At 41.8% G+C, this 20,876-nt stretch overlaps 2 protein-coding genes across 6 annotated transcripts in view; both read right to left on the bottom strand.

The window, feature by feature from the left end:
- Window positions 1–4,704: 4,704 nt before the first annotated feature.
- LOC128696541 (sentrin-specific protease 8) lies at window positions 4,705–5,712 on the bottom strand. Its single transcript, XM_053787834.1, has one exon. It carries the CDS (start codon window positions 5,710–5,712, stop codon window positions 5,083–5,085), a length of 630 nt encoding a protein of 209 aa, XP_053643809.1. The 3' UTR covers window positions 4,705–5,082.
- A 37-nt stretch (window positions 5,713–5,749) lies between these two features.
- MED31 (mediator complex subunit 31) overlaps window positions 5,750–20,876 on the bottom strand; it is a 39,461-nt gene continuing 24,334 nt past the window's right edge. For all 5 annotated transcript variants that reach the window (XM_053787836.2, XM_053787838.2, XM_053787837.2 and 2 more), the window contains one exon: window positions 5,750–6,114. In XM_053787836.2, coding sequence (XP_053643811.1) covers window positions 5,841–6,114 — 274 coding nt within the window. In that variant the 3' untranslated portion in view covers window positions 5,750–5,840. The remainder of the gene's footprint in view (window positions 6,115–20,876) is intronic.

Consider the following 20,876-nt stretch of genomic DNA (forward strand, 5'->3'; position numbering starts at 1 on the left):
ATTAGATACAGGAGTGATTATGGGAGAGGTAACCACAGAGGTGGGTGTAGAAGATGGGATACCAGAAGTGGGGGGACGTTTTGAAACACGGGAATAAGAAACACGTGGGAGTCTCCCTTGGAGGCGGAGATGAGAAACTGCCATGGCATAAGGGAGACCTTCTGTCTCTTTGAGGTAACGGATTTCCCGCTCGTTTAAATAGACCTGACAACGGCGAGAGTACGAAGGGTGAGCCTCATGACAGTTAAGGCAAGAGGGAGATCGATTGCAAGACGTATTAGAATGGTCATCGGCACCACAGACTGGGCATTCGGCGATAGATCTGCAATATTTCGTTGGATGGCCAAATCGCCAGCAATTTCTACACTGTTGTGGTGTAGGGATCACCTTTCGAACTTGTAACCGATGTCCTGCTATATAAACGGAGGATGGGAGTTCTCGGCTGTCAAAAGTTAAACGAGCCACATTGCTAGGGTATCGTCTCCGCCCACGGGCAGGAAGAACGTAAGTGTCTACCTTGAGGATTGGGAGATCTTGGAGTTCCAGCTGTTCTAGAATGTCGGTGCCACATGTCTGGAAATTTTGTTGAACTATGGTATGGGGCAGAATAACGGTACCACTACAAGAATTGAGGGAATGATGTTTTTCAAGGGTGACAGGAACAGTATCTATATGGGTAAGACGAGAGAGCTCACGAGCCTGGGTAGCATTCTGTACGGTAATGATGCGCGTACCGCTCTTAAGAGCATGAAAAGAAATATCTTTACCAACATGGCGTAGGAGTGCCTTGCCAATACTATGGTCAGAAAGATAGGCAGTAGAGGAAGTTGGTCGTAAAGTGAAGAATTTAGTCCACTGTTCAGTCTGAAACTGACCGTGGAAAGGTAGTGAAGGACGTGTCGATCGTTTCTGAGAAGAACGAGAAGGTGAAGGTGGAGAGGTATCATCAGCAGGTAATTGTCGTTGACGTTTAGGCGTGGGACCAGAGTTGGTCCGACGTGGAACGGGTCGGCGATTTGAAAATTGCCGCACCGTAGAGGGAGAGGCCGGAAGCATAGTCAGAGGAGAGCGAAGGTCTGATAAATCGAAGGAGTCAGTCGAGGCCTCAGTACCTGAAGCGGGTGAGGAAACAGCACCGGCAATAGGTACAGAGGCATGAGGAATGTCTGAAGAGTGGTCCAAAGACGAGGCGGGGTCAGAACGGGGTGCGGTATCAAGAAGGGGCCCGGGGGTACCAGGTTCATGGACTAGGGCTGCCATGGTTAGGTTACTTCTTTCTTTTTGTTTTTAAGAAAAAAAAAGAAAGAAGAAAAGAAAATAAAAATAAAAAAAAGAAAAAAAAAGGGGGGACCGGGGAGGGATAGTTCCTAGGAGGGATGAAAGGGCCAGAAATCTCCCTCCGCGCCCAAGAGGACTCGACACCGCTAGTAGCGCAGATGCAGCATGGAACCCGTGCCATACCCTACCCTTCATGCCAGTAAACCAGCAATCTGGGATAGCAACCTCACATCTGCCGAGCTACCTCGGTGGACAAAAGAGAGGGCGGCCGGATATCCGCCACAAAGCATACCTCCTTCAGCCACCACCCCCGGAATCCGAAAGGTGGCTTCCAGAGCTACACCCGTCGCCCAAAAGACACCCAAAGCTACTCCGGGATACCGGAGAGGGATCGGGACATCCCTAGGCAATCCAGATTCCACGGCAAACTACGCCACCGCCAAGAAACCTCAACGGAATGGGATGGACCCCGGTGTCCTTTCTCCTACCTAGGAACTAGCGCGCCTGTGGGAGAAATCCCAAAGGACAAAAAGAGGAAGGGCAAAAGGGAGGAGTGGGGAGGAGGAGGAGGAAAGGAAAAAGGGGAGGATGGGGAGGATGGGATAGGGGAGGGGAGATTGGGGGGTAATTAGGTTCGGTCTGAGGAAGAAGACCGATAGGTCTAATTCCTCAGACCAAGAGCCTCTTCACCACGCCAAGGAGCCCCCCTTGAAGAGGTCAGCTGTCATACAAGATTCAAATTCTACAAAAATATTTTTTTTGTTGGTGTTTTTGTCTTTTAGCATAAATGAAATTTGCTCCCACTGCCTCATGTTGCTTTGACAGACCCAAAAACATTTCTCTGTTTTAATATCATTTATGGTAGATTGGTGGATATTCGCACATGAGCCATGGCTCCATTTTTTGCATTAATTACATGCTACCCAAGTGACATCTCACTTAGTACTAGTTCTGCAGCTGACACAGGTTTTCATGGTGGTAATTTTTTTCAGTGTTGGATAGCTGGTGTAAAAATCTATTAAGAAAAATGGTATTTTGATTTGAAAAGTCTTTTATAAAAAAATGTACTTTGATGTGAAAAATTTACTGGTACTGGTACTGGTGACCGCTTGCAGCTCTTGTACAACCTGGGTGATTTGGGACTCGTGTATATCACTATACTTCACGTCTTCATTTTTTTTATCTACACCACACCGAACACTATGGTATCACTGTTCTTAAACTATGGTAGGGCTATTGGTGTAAAAAGTTTACTTTGTAGGAAGTTTACTAAAAATTATCTGCCTTGTGTGGTAATACTGGCAACCACTGACAGCTCTGTAAACCCGGGCCGGGACAAGACCGGCGAATCTGCAACAACAAAATACAACTCTGTCACTTCCTTTACTTATTGTATTTCCAGAGACTACACTTTTTGTTATAATCCACAGACTGTACACTTTCCCGTATTTCCACAAACTGGCATCACTATGACTTCACTCTATGGTAGGCTAACACAGGTAGAAGTTTACTAAAAAAATGAGCTGGCTTGTGGTAGTATACTGGCACCTGCTGTGGCAACTCTTTACACTGTAGTTTCTGGCTAGGCTAGGCCAAAGGAATACTATGGTATCTATTACCTATACACTATGGTATCCTTATACACTACAAGGACAGCTCAGAAGCTACCTCCACAGGGGCCATGCAGTGCCTTGGGGAATGAGACAGTTGGGTTCAATCCAAGAAAGGGATGGATGGATTCAGTTCTTTGGATCACGAGCTCCCCTCATCAACACACCACCTTTGAGGAGAGTGAGTAGAAGAGCACTACTGCAGCACACCTCCAATTATTATTATAAGCAATACTAGGTACTAAACCCACAGCACACCTCCAAGAAGCAAGCCCTTTTTGTCAAATACTCATTCTCAAGTCCACCTTCAGCAGCAGCTTCTAGGTACTAAACCCACAGCACACCTCCAAGAAGTAAGCCCTTTTTGTCAAATACTCATTCTCAAGTTCACCTTCGGCAGCAGCTTCTAGAAACTATCTGAATCTCATTGCACTAACTGTTCCAATGTAACATCTAAGGCAGCCAGCACAGCAATCAGTCATCATCCTTGTTACCTATCAGAAACATTGGTAGGATTCAGCTTCCTCACTGGTGACAACAGAAAATGCAGATGGAAAATGCATGACCCCCATAGGGGTCATGCATCACCTGGGAAATGTGTGTTAATCAGGTCTGATCCATGAAAATGAAAGGTATTTATAATTCCCTGGCTCAAGATTATTATAATAAAAAAGAAGCACTAAAACTCTCTAACTCAAGAGCTCTTTATTTTAAACAGGGGACTCTTAAAAACTGTAGGAGTCATATTGCACCTGGAAAATTGGAGGTATTCAAGGTCAGTCCAAGGAAGGGGAGGATGTCCAGTTCCTTGGAATAAGAGCCCATCACCTGCAGATCTTGTAAGTTGACCAGGCAATTAAGAACGAATTGTATAATTTTGTTTATGTAATTTTTGAGGTTCTTGAAATCCTTGAACTGCCACGAGATTTCTTGGAGGATCCAACTCCTTGACCAGTCCATGAACCTTACATGAAGAGCCAGGCTGTTGTCCTGTTGGTGAAATTGATCACTGACCTTGCAGAATGCAATGCTGCACTCATGCAGGAATTCAGCGTCTCGCAAGAAGATAAGTGTAGCAGCTTTTTCCGAGTCACTGAGAACTGCCAAAAGGCCAGTGTCATCAGCAAAGAAGTCTACCATCACATGGACTAGGCAACAATGACTATGTTATGTAAAGTATCACTAGATAAATTTCCAAATTTTGTTCTACATTGAATCTTCTTTCTTTAATAAATTATCTTCAAATTGATGGATGTGGAGCACAATTAGCAGGGATACAGCTATTAACCCATTATGAAAGAAACACCTATGATAAGTGTTTTTGTAATTAGTCACAGTGGGCAGTATGCATTTCACACGAGTTCCATCCCTATAGGTAATACAATGCCTAGGAAATGGGAGGCAGTCAGGTTCACTTCAAGGGAAGGTAGCAATTACTTCGATCAAAAGCCCTTTACTGGCTTGAAGGGAACTCCCCCCCTTCATACATACACACACCTTGAAGGGCTGTCTCTCAGTAGCAAAGAAATAGGAGATCCAATAATAAAAAAAAATAGTATTGCAAAAGCCCTGAATATATCCAATTTCATTTTTTTGGTTTTACCTCTGCTGAAGACCTCAGCTGGAGGTTGAAATACACAGACAAAATATTTTCATAGTGTACTTATGGATTTTCTTAAGACATGCAGCCTGCAAGTGTCTGCTATATTATCACTATTTCAAGGCTACACATTACTGTATTACTGGTGAAGCATGTTAGCAGTAAGATAAAATGGATGGACTTCAGTACATTATATACAGGAAAATAAAATCAGCATTTTAAATTATATTTTATACATGTCTGGCTGCATTTCATATTTGTAAACCATACTGAAGATCAAATCCTTTCTCACGACTATATAACAATGACCTGAGATAAGTAAAGCTTCATTCACATAGAAGCTTACACTGCAATTTAGCAAAACAGCATAAGCAGCATAAATTAGGTACTTTGCAAATGAAAAGATTCCTGTTCACTCGTAACAAACACAATGACACAGCAAATAGTAAACCTTTGGCCGAGGCTCTTCCTGTCACATAACACCTGTTAGTAAACATGATTAGGAACACCACACATGCAACAAGCTCATTTTGTTCAGTTAAGGGCAGTTTGGCAGTTGAAAAGGCAGGAGCTATATCTTATGGTTCTCAATTTTCACCCCTTAAGTCTATACACAAGAGACTTTATGAGGTCTCTCATGCGGTTAGCTTCTTGTCTGTCAACATAACAAGTTCCTAGGGCAGTGCCTTCAACAGCCTGTGCAGCTGCCCTGTGAGCATAGGTCATAACAAAGGCCCCACAATCATAGCTGTTGTCTTGTTGTGTACAATGAGCATCTACTAAGGATGCTGGAATATCCCTATTAAGGTACGTGTTTATTCTTTGTACAAGGCAGCGAGCATCACGATAATTGGCACCCTTTTGGGAATCGTAGTGATACCACTTACTGTCATACTTGCTATACACAAGGAGACTCCAGTGACTCCCTCCAGATGCAATAACTGATGAGTTGTCATTGACAGGTAAGAATATATAGTCCTTGAATCTTGCATCAAGAGGGTCAAGGAATATAGGTAATTCATTGACATCTCCCATCTTAATTAACTGCGTCACCTCTGGACTAATAAACAGCAGCCGAGACCTTCCACGGAAAGTGTCGTGCTGTAGATGTTCAAACCAGAATGAAATAAGAGAATCGTTAAGCCAATTACGGCCTTCCAACAGCCTCAGATCTGATTCATGGATCAAACAATCATGGTAGCTGAGGATTACCCGATCCCCCATACTTGCAGCAGAATTTTTGATCCAGCAACTATAAAAAATGTGTTAAAATGTGGTTATCCCTACCCAAATTATGCACAGTCCTTGTTGCAGAAATTTATCTATCTTCATATGCTTATATGCTCCCTTCCTCACACTTTCTGAGTCTGTCCATGACCATTTAACAAGTTAGTGGGAAGAGTAGCAGGTGTTGGAGCACCAGACACTACTGTTGACTGTGAGACTGGGGTTTGTGAGCCTTGCTGATGAATTCCAGTTTCTAAAAGTTTCATACGCTTGCGGGAGTAGTGCTGCCAGTGTAGTACAGTTTGATCATCAATGAATTTACAGCATTGGCCATTAACAATTTCTTTTCTAAAGTTTTCGTGCTGTAGCAGATCCAGAAAGTAAAGGCACATGGGGTACCTGAAAAAATAATGGAGCATATTAGCATGAAGAAATATAAAGTTTAGATTATGTAATAGGTAAAATTTATAACTGCATACTGCTTTGGTATGTTGTTCTTGTAGGAAATACTGTATACAGTGGTACCTTGAGTTTTGAACAGCTCCCAACTTGAACAATTATGTAAATGTATTTTTGTAAGTGCCTTTGTAAGTATTTTTTGGGGGTCTGAAACGGACTATTCTAATTTACATTATTTTTTATGGGAACAAATTCATTTGGTATCGGCACTTGAACAGCCTTCTGGAACAAGATAAGCTCATAACTCAAGGTACCATCGTACTCAGACAATGTTTGTATAATTAAGAAGGCTGAAGATTGGCTATTAAAATGATGTGGGCATACAGATTAAACAGTAAACCCCCAGTTTTCATAATTAATCCATTCCAGAAGGGTGGCCTAAATCCAAAATGATTGAAAACCGAAGTAATATTTCCCATAAGAAATAATGTAAATCCAATTAATTAATCCATTCCAGACACCCAAAATTATTAACAAAAAATAAATTTTTTAGAGAATAACTATAGTTTTACATACAGAAAACATTGAGAAATAAATATAAAGCACTAATTTTAATTATATATAAACATTACAAACCTTTATTGAAGACTTGTTGGCATATGGAAGAAGGCGAGGAGAGGAGAGAGAGGAAAGTTTATTGTTTCGAAGGGGAATCCCCCTCCATTAGGACTTCAGGTATCAAAGCCCTCTCTGGTGTTACTTCTTCTTTATCTTTTACTGCCACTAGGACCAGCTTGAGAGTCACTGGACCCCTGTCGCACAAAAAATCTGTCCAGAGAGGCCCGTTTCTGGCGTCCCTAAGATTTGCCTAAAATGGGACTAGACACTGTCATTGAACATGTTGCAGACACGGCTTACAACAGTTTTTTTAGGGTGATAATTCTCCGCAAAACTTTGCACCTCACTCCAATTTGCACAAATGTCCTTAATCGCTGAAGAAGGCACATTCTCTCCCCCTCTCTTCCTCCTCTGAAGCAATATCCTCAGCTGTGGTCTGTTGTTGTTCTAGTTGAAGGTCTTGCAGCTCTTCAGTGGTTAGTTCTTCCCTGTGGTCCTCCACCAACTCTTCCACATCAACACCACTCACATCCAACCCCATGAACTTTCCCAAAGCCACAACAGATTCCACAACAGGCATAGGGTCATCAGGGTCAGCTTCAAACCCTTCACATCCTTCTCTTGGACACATTCTGGCCATAATTTTCTCCAAGTGGTTCAAAGTCCTGGAAGTCACTCCCTGCCAAGCCTTATCTATAAGGGTTATGCAATTGAGGATATTGAAGTGATTCCTCCAGAACTCTCTTAAGGTCACTTCAAAGCACCTTTGAAACACTGCTTTGGTGTACAGTTTTTTGAAGTTTGAAATGACCTGCCGGTCCATGGGCTGGATGAGAGGAGTGGTATTAGGGGGGCAAGAACTTCACTGTGGTGAAATTACACTCCTCAAACAATATGTCTTCCAAATCTGGAGGATAAGCAGGATCATTGTCCATTACCAGGAGGCACTTAAGTAGCAAATTATTTTCCAGGAAGTATTTCTTCACACTTGGGCCAAACACTTCACTGACCCACTCAATGAAAATTAGCCTCGTGACCCATGTCTTATTGTTAGTGTAAAGTAAAAGGACACAAGTGCAACTAATGTGACATTTTATTGTGGCAACGTTTCGCTCTCCAGGAGATTTATCAAGCCATTACAAACAATACATGGACACAGAGGGTATATAAAGGCTCAGAGTGAGGTGCAATACTAGTGAGGTACCATTTCGATGTTCACTAGTGGTAGTAGTAGTAGTAGTGGTGACAAAAGTAATACAATATGGTAGAGCAATTAATTCGTACATGAGTAAAAGGATATAAAAGCTATTACTTGGGTAACATAAAAATAGGTTGGACAAATATAATCTGGAAAGAGGCAGCTTGTTTCAGTGTTCACTCTCTGTAATGTGCTTTGTGTAGTATAACAGGAGAGACTATGTGATGGCAGGGTTTACTGTTTTCAGGAGGATTCTTGCTAAGACTTCGGAGATGGTGAAGCTGCCGTTGTTTTGTTTAATTGTATTCGAAACAGAGATCAGTGCTGATTCGAGGCACTTGCGTCTGTGGAAATTAGTTTCTTTGATCACTAATTGGGCGTCTCTGAAATTCATGAGATGATTGGTAGAATTTCGGTGTTGTACACAGGCGTTGTTCAGGTTATCGTTCCTACATGCGTAAATGTGTTCATTGAGGCGGGTGTCGAGGTTTCTTGCTGTTTCACCTACGTAAATCTTGTCACAGCCTCCACAGGGTATAGTGTAAACTCCTGCATTGACTGGTTCGTGGTGCTTGGATTTTGTCCTGGTTAGATCCTTTATTGAAGTGCTAGAAGCGATGGCGACTCTGGTATTAGCTTGTGAAAGTACTTTTGAGACGTTCAGTGCAACCTGGATGTTGGGAAGAATTATAACTTTGTTGGGAGTGGTGTTGATGCATGGAGAATTAATGATCTGAAGAGCTCTTTTCTTGCAGTCTTTGATGAAAAAAGAAGGAAAATGTAACTCAGTGAATGTTTGGTGAATGTATGTACATTCCTCGTCAAGAAACTCAGGACTACAAATTCGGTATTCTCTTAGGAAAAACCCGATGATGATGCCTCTTTTGGTCTTGGTATCTTGACTGGAATAAAAGTGTGAGAGATCATTTTTATTGGTGGGTTTCCGATAAACTTGAAATCTTAGGTTGTTGTCTACTTTGTGAATGAGGACGTCGAGGAGAGGTAGCTTGTCATTGGACTCTTCTTCTAGTGTAAACTGGGTCGCCGGTTCAACTGCGTTGAGCCTTGCCTGAAGATTCCGTACATCAAAACGTTTGGGAGTTATTACAAGGACGTCGTCCATGTAACTTAACCAAGTGACGCTTGAAGGGATGATGTTGGCAAAGTGTTTGGACTCTAGGTGTTCCATGTGTAAGTTGGCTAGGACGGCACTGATGGGGGACCCCATTCCCATGCCGTAGGTTTGTTTGAGAGCTTGTTATTGAAAGAAAAACAGTTGAAATTAACACAGAGTTCAATCAAGTCAACAAAATCTCCGGGAGGTAGAGGAAGATTAAGGTCCTGATTAACTTTACGTCGTAGAACCTCGATGGCTTTTTTGGTAGGTACTTTTGTGAAGAGGGAAGTCACATCCAAACTGCTTAGTTTCTTGTTACGGATGGAGAGGTTTCGGATGCGGTTGAGAAGGTCGCCTGAGTGTTTAAGATGAGCGGGGCTGATGGTCCCCAGAAGGCAGGAAAGATGTTTGGCAAGAACTCCGGCTAGTTTGTGTGGAGCACTGCCTATTCCTGATGTGATTGGTCTGAGAGGAATATTGTGTTTATGGGTCTTGGGTAAACCATACACGTGTGCTGGTTTAGGGTTGCTTGGTAACAAGTACAGAAGTTTCTTCCCTTCTCTAGTGCATTTGAGTATTTGTCTGGTTTTGTATAGAAAATCTTTGGTGAGCGTCTCCCACTGTTGAGTGCTGATGGGTTCATATGTAGATTGATCATTCAAAAGGTCCATCATTTTAGTGTTGTAGTCACTGGTGTTGAGTATGACGACTCCACCTTCTTTGTCGGCGGTGGTGACGATAATGTTGTGGTCATTGGCGAGGTTCTTTAGGGCAGTGATGTATCGTCTAGGAAGATTAGAAGAAGAAGGTTCACATAAAGCTGCAGTGAGAAGGCCCTGTATATAACCCTTCTGGAAGTTGCTGTCAGTGTCTATGGTTCCTGGTAACTAGATTGAGTTGATAGTTAGGTTTGCGTATGTTGGTGGTAAATTTGAGTCCCAGACTCAGTGCTTGTTTCTCGTAGTCGGTTAAGGTGCGTGACGATAAGTTGTTTATCAGGGATTCGCGTCCCATTTCCTTCCATCGACTGTTAGTGCAGAGGTACTGAAATTTGCGATTGAGTTTGATCTTCTGTTGGAGGTTAGCTGTGGTGACTGTGCTGAGAATATGCTCAGCAGTGTGTTGGTCAATCTGAAGATTGGCCCTCATATTCCTTGCAGTTTCAAAGGTTTCCTTAGCGATGTTAGTGATCAAAGAAACTAATTTCCGCAGACGCAAGTGCCTTGAATCAGCACTGATCGCCGTTTCAAATACAATTAAACAAAACAACGGCAGCTTCACCATCTCTGAAGTCTTAGCAAGAATCTTCCTGAAAACAGTAAACCCTGCCATCACACAGTCTCTCCTGTTATACTACACAAAGCACATTACAGAGAGTGAACACTGAAACAAGCTGCCTCTTTCCAGTCTATATTTGTCCAACCTATTTTTATGTTACCCAAGTAATAGCTTTTATATCCTTTTACTCATGTACGAATTAATTGCTCTACCATATTGTATTACTTTTGTCACTACTACTACTACTACCACTAGTGAACATCGAAATGGTACCTCACTAGTATTGCACCTCACTCTGAGCCTTTATATACCCTCTGTGTCCATGTATTGCTTGTAATGGCTTGATAAATCTCCTGGAGAGCGAAACGTTGCCACAATAAAATGTCACATTAGTTGTACTTGTGTCCTTTTACTTTACATATTGTCGGTAATTCTACCAACTTTATTACAATCTTATTGTTAGCCTTCCATATCACACAATTTATTCTTCATGACATCGTTTTTCTTGAACACTCCGAGATTTTCAGAGTGATACACCAGTAAAGGCTTCACTTTGAAATCCCCACTAGCATTACCACATAACAAAAGAGTTAGCCTATCCTTCATAGGTTTGTGTCTTGGCAGTGCCTTTTCCTCCTGTGTGATGTAGGTCCTCTTTGGCATTTTCTTCTGCTTTACACAGCATTGGAAAATAAGGAATATCTGCCAGGACTTTTTACTGACCTAAGAAAAGCTTTTGACACAGTAGACTATGGCATCCTACTCCACAAACTTGACCATTATGGTATAAGAGGCCATGCGCTTGCATATTTCAAATCCTACCTTACTAATAGGTATCAGTACGTCACCATTAAAGACACAGCCTCAACAACACTTGATACTGGAGTGCCACAGGGAAGTGTCCTTGGCCCCCTGCTCTTCCTCATACACATCAATGATCTTCCCAACGTATCCCAACACCTGAAACCCATTCTCTTTGCTGACGACACGACTTATGTCATCTCCCCCCCAAATCTTGCCACCCTCAACACCATTGTTAATGAGAAGCTGCTCAAAATATCTACTTGGATGACAGCCAATAAACTTACACTTAACACTGACAAAACCTACTATATTATGTTTGGTAGCAGAGCAGGTGTTGCACAACTTAACATTAAGATCGACAACACTCTAACTGCCAGACATAATGAGGGCAAATTCCTAGGCTTATACCTCAACATGAATTTCAGCACCCATATCCAACACATAACAAAAAAAAAAGTATCCAAAACGGTTGGGATCCTCTCCAAGATACGATACTACGTGCTGCAATCTGCCCTTCTCACACTATACCATTCACTCATTTATCCATCCTCCCTATGCTATTTGTGCTTGGGGATTAACTGCAGCAACACACCTAAAACCAATAATAACCCAACAAAAAGCCACAGTAAGAATAATCACGCAATCCCATCCCAGGCAACACATCCCCCCACTCTTCATAGATCTAAACTTACTCACTGTTCAGAACATCCACACTTACTACTGTGCAGTCTACATCTACAGGACCTTAACCCCTCGACTGTCAAAATCCCTAATCCTGAAGCGTCTCCTGGTGTTAAAAAAAAAAAAAAAAAAAAAATCTTATGAAAATGTTAAGATTATTTTTCTGATTGTTTTAGTCCAAAAACTTTTTTTGGCCATCAGTACTTACCAAGATATAGAGGTGTGAAGTTGGCAGAAAATGAGCTGCGTATGGCAACAGCAGCGACTGCCGCTTACCCAGTAAACTTTGGTTTACTTGTATTTGAAGGTTTCATGCTTTTTTTCACTATTTTATTTTTTTCATATAACTTATGTGGCCTGTGAGACCAAAGTATGGTGCAATGTTCATATGTACATTCATTGAATGTAACACAATTATAGCAAAAACACTAGTATCATCATATTGTTTACAAAACTTTATACAAACAATATAAAAAATTGTTTATTACGATTATTCTATAATATATATACATATGTACAATCACTGGACACTTTCCTAGAACTGCTGCAGCTTGTGGAATTCTTTGAAACATGGGTGTATGCACAATGGTGTTTTAAACTCTCTCACACATAAAACGAGTGACTGCGTTTTTGTGGGTGTTCTGTGGTACGTGCACAGACATAACACCTGTTCCGAGTATTTTTCTTGAAAGCAGTAGCAGGCAGTGGTATGGGGTAGTGATCACCAGGCCTCAGACGAGATGGCATGTGTTGGTAATTTCGTGGGCGCTGGTCTATTGCAAGTGTTGTTCCTTGGTATTTGAATATTATTTGTCTGATAACTGACAAACAAAATTCACCATATTTGGGTTTGTTGTTGGTCTTCAACTTACATATACACTGTATTATAAGCATTCAGCATGGAAATGTCAAGAAGATGGAAAGAGAGTTTTATGTACCACTTATAACTCGTGCAAACACAATCAGCAAACCCAATCTGCATGTCACATTTGTCCACTAACCGCATATTGAAGTTGTAATCCATCACAGCTGCAGGTTTAACAATGGGTTCATTGGTCTCTCTATTCTGCTTGCCACTGTCTACCATTTCATGTCAGTGAACTGATGTCAACAGTGTGACATCACGTTTGTCATGCCACCGAAATGCCATGATGTCATTGGCAGCAAACACCTGAACATCACCTCTACGAGTGCCAGTGTCGAACCTAGGCATATGCTTACGATTTCCACACGCTGTGCCACACACATCTGTCATGTTCACTCACAACAAATCACCAAGTAAAGGGCTTGTGTACCAGTTGCAAGTATATAAAATATGCCCCTTACCAAGATATGGTTTCATCATTGTTCTAACCACATCACCAGAGATACTCAGTAACTTCCTGGTATCTTGCAATGTTTTACTGCCAGTGTACACAATTATATCCAAAACCAGACCACTTTTGCAATCACACAGTACAAATAACTTTATACCAAAGCATTTCCTCTTGCTTGGTATGTACTGCTTGAATGACAGTCTGCCTTTGAACAAAATCAAAGACTCATCAATAACAAGCATCCTGAAGGAATAAAAATACATACAGCACTTTTGTTTCAGGTACATAAACACATTTCTGATCTTATATAACCTGTAGCTTCTGTCAGGCCTTGTTTTGTCTGAAAAGTGTAGCATACGTAACAGTAGCACAAATCTATCCACTGGCATAATGTCACTGAAAGTTGGGGTTGAAATCAGGCAGTTTATCAGCCAGTATGTGTTGACACTGTGCTTATACACATGTGGCATAAGCATTATTGTGGCAAACAGATAAATCACTGCCACAGTTGTGTCCTTCCACTGGTGTAGGCGTGATCTTGGTGAAAGAATTGTGTTTGCCATGGTGTACTCAAAGTATGTATTGCCACCACCACTATCACCACCTGCTGCCTCACTCATCATTCATACCCAGTGCAACAATATCGTCATCTTCACTATCAGTTCGTGGTGTAGGGTCACGGGATGTACTCCGAGATTTACTCCTTCCCCTTGAAACAAGATATGACACACTACCAGAATGCATGCTACGTCGTATATACTGCCGCTTCACTGGAGAATATTCACCTTCACTGTCACAACTAGAACTGCTTTCAATAGCTTTGAAATCACTATCACTGCTCACATCCGAGTCTTGTACACGGGCAAATACTGTAGTTGCCTTTTTCGTCCTGGTACAGGTGAATGTGAATGAGATAGCCCAGCACCAGAGGTGGAAGGTTGAGGGTCATCTGGATTTTCATCACAAATTACGTTATCCTGGGCACTGCTTTCGGTCACACCCACTCCAAAACCACGAAATTCACTTTCACTGGCACTTCCATCACTGTTAGAGCTATCACTTGGGAACAAAAGACCTCCTCCAATCCGCCGAGGAGTGAGGTACTTCTTACCGCGAGGCATGATGAAAATGGACTAACAAGATGGCGTTCCCACAATGCACCACTACCGCGAGGCATGGTGAAAATGGACTACCAAGATGGCGTTCCCACAATGCACCACTGAGTCCCCGATATTTTTCACGGGGTGCACACCCACCACTCAGACCCATTCTCTCTCATGTAGGCCCACCAGCTTTCTCCCACTTGATCTGAAGCCACTAGAATTTATGCGTATAAATACGTCAAACACGGTGGCTCGTAAGATGTATGTATATACGACCAAAACAGTCAAAGGGTTAAATTCCAATATTAACTCTGCCCTAAAATGCTTTCTTGATAGTTGTAACAGGACCCACAGGCATAACACCAGACACAAACATATCTATGACATTCCCCGTGTCCGAATAAACCTTTAAAAAAATTCAATGTACGTCGAAGGGCCTAAAATCTGGAACACTACCTGAAAACTCTAGAACTGCAGACACATTCATCACTTTCAAAACTACCGTTAGAAAACATCTCGTCTCCCTGATACGCCCCGTAAGCTAACTGCATGAAAATCACCTGGTGGTTCACACTTACACTCACACACTCACCCAATTGATTATAAGCACAGAAAAACGAATCTTAAAAAAATGAATCCTAACTAGTCATAAGTTTGCCTGTGATACTCCAATACAGAAACTATGTATTGTACCAAAACAAAAGCATTCACACTGCTAAATTTACAAACTGTAATGTAGTTACTTAGCCTTAATACCAACTTGCTCCATAATCTGTAATAATTTAGAGTTATGAATTAATCTTAGCCTGCCTGAAATGCCTAGTCATGCTAGGTGTGATAGTGGCCCCCTCTGTAATTAGTATTTTATAACGTGTAAACCACACAATATCCTAAAATATGTAAACCCCCCACATTGTAATCTTTATAGAGAATAAACTTGATTTGATTTTATTTAATTTGAAAAGAGGCCTGTTTCGTCACAATTGAACACTTGTTGGAAGAGGAATCCTTCAGCCTCTACATATCCCTTGAATTCATCAACAAATGCTTTGGCAGCACACTTGTCAGAACTTGCAGCCTCGCCATGCCTTAACACACTGTGTATGCCACTTCGCTTCTTGAATCTGTCAAACCAACCTTTGCTGGCCTTAAATTCACTAACAGCAGCACTCGTTCCTGTCATTTTCTTTACAAGATCCATATGCAACTGCCTTGCCTTCTCGCAAATTATCCCCTCCGAAACACTATCTCCCGCCAATTGTTTTTTGTCGATTCACACCAACAACAACTCCACATCCTTGATTGTTTGTGACCTCTGTTTCGTTAGCATATTTACCCCTTTTGCAACATCAGCTTCCTTGATTTCTGCTTTCTTGAACAGGATGGAACTGATTGTTGATGTAGATTTCACATACATCTTGGCGAGTTCTGCCACACGTACGCCACTTTCATATTTTGCTGTAACTTTTCTTGAATTATATCATGTTTCTGACCTTCTTTACCAAAGGGCTGGCACTTTGAACTTTCTTTGGCACCATGGTGGCTTATTTCACAGTCAAACAATAAAGAAGCACAAAAAACAATAAAGAAGCACAAAAAACAACAAAGAAGCACAAAAAACAATGGATGAGCATGTGGAGCATTCCTAAGTCAACAGAGAGAGAGAGAGACTGAGTGTGATATGCATGAGGTAGTGGCATCACGGGCAGGTAGATGCATCTCGTACCAACAATTTTCGAGATCAACAAAATTATTTTTTTTTATTATCACACCGGCCGATTCCCACCAAGGCAGGGTGGCCCGAAAAAGAAAAACTTTCACCATCATTCACTCACTGTCTTGCCAGAAGGGTGCTTTACACTACAGTTTTTAAACTGCAACATTAACACCCCTCCTTCAGAGTGCAGGCACTGTACTTCCCATCTCCAGGACTCAAGTCCGGCCTGCCGGTTTCCCTGAATCCCTTCATAAATGTTACTTTGCTCACACTCCAACAGCACGTCAAGTATTAAAAACCATTTGTCTCCATTCACTCCTATCAAACACGCTCACGCATGCCTGCTGGAAGTCCAAGCCCCTCGCACACAAAACCTCCTTTACCCCCTCCCTCCAACCCTTCCTAGGCCGACCCCTACCCCGCCTTCCTTCCACTACAGACTGATACACTCTTGAAGTCATTCTGTTTCGCTCCATTCTCTCTACATGTCCGAACCACCTCAACAACCCTTCCTCAGCCCTCTGGACAACAGTTTTGGTAATCCCGCACCTCCTCCTAACTTCCAAACTACGAATTCTCTGCATTATATTCACACCACACATTGCCCTCAGACATGACATCTCCACTGCCTCCAGCCTTCTCCTCGCTGCAACATTCATCACCCACGCTTCACACCCATATAAGAGCGTTGGTAAAACTATACTCTCATACATTCCCCTCTTTGCCTCCAAGGACAAAGTTCTTTGTCTCCACAGACTCCTAAGTGCACCACTCACTCTTTTTCCCTCATCAATTCTATGATTCACCTCATCTTTCATAGACCCATCCGCTGACACGTCCACTCCCAAATATCTGAATACGTTCACCTCCTCCATACTCTCTCCCTCCAATCTGATATTCAATCTTTCATCACCTAATCTTTTTGTTATCCTCATAACCTTACTCTTTCCTGTATTCACCTTTAATTTTCTTCTTTTGCACACCCTACCAAATTCATCCACCAATCTCTGCAACTTCTCTTCAGAATCTCCCAAGAGCACAGTGTCATCAGCAAAGAGCAGCTGTGACAACTCCCACTTTGTGTGTGATTCTTTATCTTTTAACTCCACGCCTCTTGCCAAGACCCTCGCATTTACTTCTCTTACAACCCCATCTATAAATATATTAAACAACCACGGTGACATCACACATCCTTGTCTAAGGCCTACTTTTACTGGGAAAAAATTTCCCTCTTTCCTACATACTCTAACTTGAGCCTCACTATCCTCGTAAAAACTCTTCACTGCTTTCAGTAACCTACCTCCTACACCATACACTTGCAACATCTGCCACATTGCCCCCCTATCCACCCTGTCATACGCCTTTTCCAAATCCATAAATGCCACAAAGACCTCTTTAGCCTTATCTAAATACTGTTCACTTATATGTTTCACTGTAAACACCTGGTCCACACACCCCCTACCTTTCCTAAAGCCTCCTTGTTCATCTGCTATCCTATTCTCCGTCTTACTCTTAATTCTTTCAATTATAACTCTACCATACACTTTACCAGGTACACTCAACAGACTTATCCCCCTATAATTTTTGCACTCTCTTTTATCCCCTTTGCCTTTATACAAAGGAACTATGCATGCTCTCTGCCAATCCCTAGGTACCTTACCCTCTTCCATACATTTATTAAATAATTGCACCAACCACTCCAAAACTATATCCCCACCTGCTTTTAACATTTCTATCTTTATCCCATCAATCCCGGCTGCCTTACCCCCTTTCATTTTACCTACTGCCTCACGAACTTCCCCCACACTCACAACTGGCTCTTCCTCACTCCTACAAGATGTTATTCCTCCTTGTCCTATACACGAAATCACAGCTTCCCTATCTTCATCAACATTTAACAATTCCTCAAAATATTCCTTCCATCTTCCCAATACCTCTAACTCTCCATTTAATAACTCTCCTCTCCTATTTTTAACTGACAAATCCATTTGTTCTCTAGGCTTTCTTAACTTGTTAATCTCACTCCAAAACTTTTTCTTATTTTCAACAAAATTTGTTGATAACATCTCACCCACTCTCTCATTTGCTCTCTTTTTACATTGCTTCACCACTCTCTTAACTTCTCTCTTTTTCTCCATATACTCTTCCCTCCTTGCATCACTTCTACTTTGTAAAAACTTCTCATATGCTAACTTTTTCTCCCTTACTACTCTCTTTACATCATCATTCCACCAATCGCTCCTCTTCCCTCCTGCACCCACTTTCCTGTAACCACAAACTTCTGCTGAACACTCTAACACTACATTTTTAAACCTACCCCATACCTCTTCGACCCCATTGCCTATGCTCTCATTAGCCCATCTATCCTCCAATAGCTGTTTATATCTTACCCTAACTGCCTCCTCTTTTAGTTTATAAACCTTCACCTCTCTCTTCCCTGATGCTTCTATTCTCCTTGTATCCCATCTACCTTTTACTCTCAGTGTAGCTACAACTAGAAAGTGATCTGATATATCTGTGGCCCCTCTATAAACATGTACATCCTGAAGTCTACTCAACAGTCTTTTATCTACCAATACATAATCCAACAAACTACTGTCATTTCGCCCTACATCATATCGTGTATACTTATTTATCCTCTTTTTCTTAAAATATGTATTACCTATAACTAAACCCCTTTCTATACAAAGTTCAATCAAAGGGCTCCCATTATCATTTACACCTGGCACCCCAAACTTACCTACCACACCCTCTCTAAAAGTTTCTCCTACTTTAGCATTCAAGTCCCCTACCACAATTACTCTCTCACTTGGTTCAAAGGCTCCTATACATTCACTTAACATCTCCCAAAATCTCTCTCTCTCCTCTGCATTCCTCTCTTCTCCAGGTGCATACACGCTTATTATGACCCACTTCTCGCATCCAACCTTTACTTTAATCCACATAATTCTTGAATTTACACATTCATATTCTCTTTTCTCCTTCCATAACTGATCATTTAACATTACTGCTACCCCTTCCTTTGCTCTAACTCTCTCAGATACTCCAGATTTAATCCCATTTATTTCCCCCCACTGAAACTCTCCTACCCCCTTCAGCTTTGTTTCGCTTAGGGCCAGGACATCCAACTTCTTTTCATTCATAACATCAGCAATCATCTGTTTCTTGTCATCCGCACTACATCCACGCACATTTAAGCAACCCAGTTTTATAAAGTTTTTCTTCTTCTCTTTTTTAGTAATTGTATACAGGAGAAGGGGTTACTAGCCCATTGCTCCCGGCATTTTAGTCGCCTCATACGACACGCATGGCTTACGGAGGAAAGATTCTTTTCCACTTCCCCATGGACAATAGAAGAAATAAAAAAGAACAAGAGCTATTTAGAAAAAGGAGAAAAACCTAGATGTATGTATATATATATATGCATGTGCGTGTCTGTGAAGTGTGACCAAAGTGTAAGTAGGAGTAGCAAGATATCCCTGTTATCTTAGCGTGTTTATGAGACAGAAAAAGAAACCAGCAATCCTACCATCATGCAAAACAGTTACAGGTTTTTGTTTCACAGTCATCTGGCAGGACGGTAGTACTTCCCTGGGTGGTTGCTGTCAGGGGAAAATTTCGCCAAAAAAAGTGCTAGATTTCTGGATTATACAATTTTCACACCAGCCGAAAATGGGGGGGGGGGGCAATGTATTATAATAATCATGGGGGAACACAACCCATAGGATTATAGTGTCTGTCTGTGTGTGGGGGAAGTGTGGCATGCAAAGAGTACAAAGTACATTACATTTATTTGGCGCAAGTACACACTCCCATATAGGGTGCCTCCCAACCAGCGAACCGGGTGCTAAGGGTTTAACGATCTTACGGGGCCCCATCGTTAAATCAGTACCTTGGTTCAATCAATCATAAGGTGGGTCGGACAGTTGCTGAGGTGATGTGGTAGCACTCACAATCAGCTCTTGCCAGATTCATACGGCTCCTGGTTGTTCACAGTTCTCTCTGTCTCTGGCTGTTGTTATGCCTTTTGATTACCATACTGTACACTTATATTTCAAACTTGTACATAGTGTACATAATTGTATACATCTATACATATACCTGGTGAAGGAAAATACAATTTAAAGAATACTGCTGTGTTTATTTCTACTCTTAAGTCCAATTACGACCAAGTTAACAGGCCATTATTACCCGAGTGCGTAATATGGGAAGCCTGTCCAAGAGTTGGAGCTGTAATTAGAACTGGAGCAGGAGCTAGTTTTGTATCGTTCAGATAGCCTTGCTATCGTTTGGCATTACGTGTCAGCGTTGCCATCGCTTCCTTTATTGCCTCGCTTTGCTATTGCGTGTCAGCCTTGCTATTGTGTGTATGTATATTCTGCAGTCATACTGTGATTTGCGTGTTGCATGTATTGCAAACAGCATGTTACGTTGGGGTTAATGCCACCTATACATGTCAGGTGATTGGTGTCTGAGTTCATTATTAAAACTGCCCAAACTTTCTCTACAGCAATGCTGACAAATTGCTCGTTCCAGTGGTATAGAGTATCAAAACACTCTTACTGCTACTCAGCTTTGTGACATTATTCGTACAAAGTTGAAAACTGAAACAGCTATGGTGCATCAGACTGACATATCTCCTGCCACAGGAGCTGTTAATTGCAGATCTCCACTTAGGTTCCTGCAGAATAATGGGAGACACACAACACCAGAAAACGCAGACTAGCAGTCTCGTGCAGCAGTAGGTGCATCAGGTTTGTCTAAGGAAGAGTCTGCTTCATTGGTGCTTGAGTTAGCCAAAATCAATCTTGAGCAGACCCACGAGCAGCGAGCATATGCTAAGGAAGAGTTTGATAGAGAGGACAGGAGGCAGTGTAAACAGACTGTAGATGACTTTAATCTGCAAAAGGCAGTACCGCTAGCTCCTCAT

This window comes from Cherax quadricarinatus, chromosome 47, assembly GCF_038502225.1.
Source record: "Cherax quadricarinatus isolate ZL_2023a chromosome 47, ASM3850222v1, whole genome shotgun sequence".
In the NCBI taxonomy this organism is placed as follows: Eukaryota; Metazoa; Arthropoda; class Malacostraca; order Decapoda; family Parastacidae; genus Cherax; species Cherax quadricarinatus.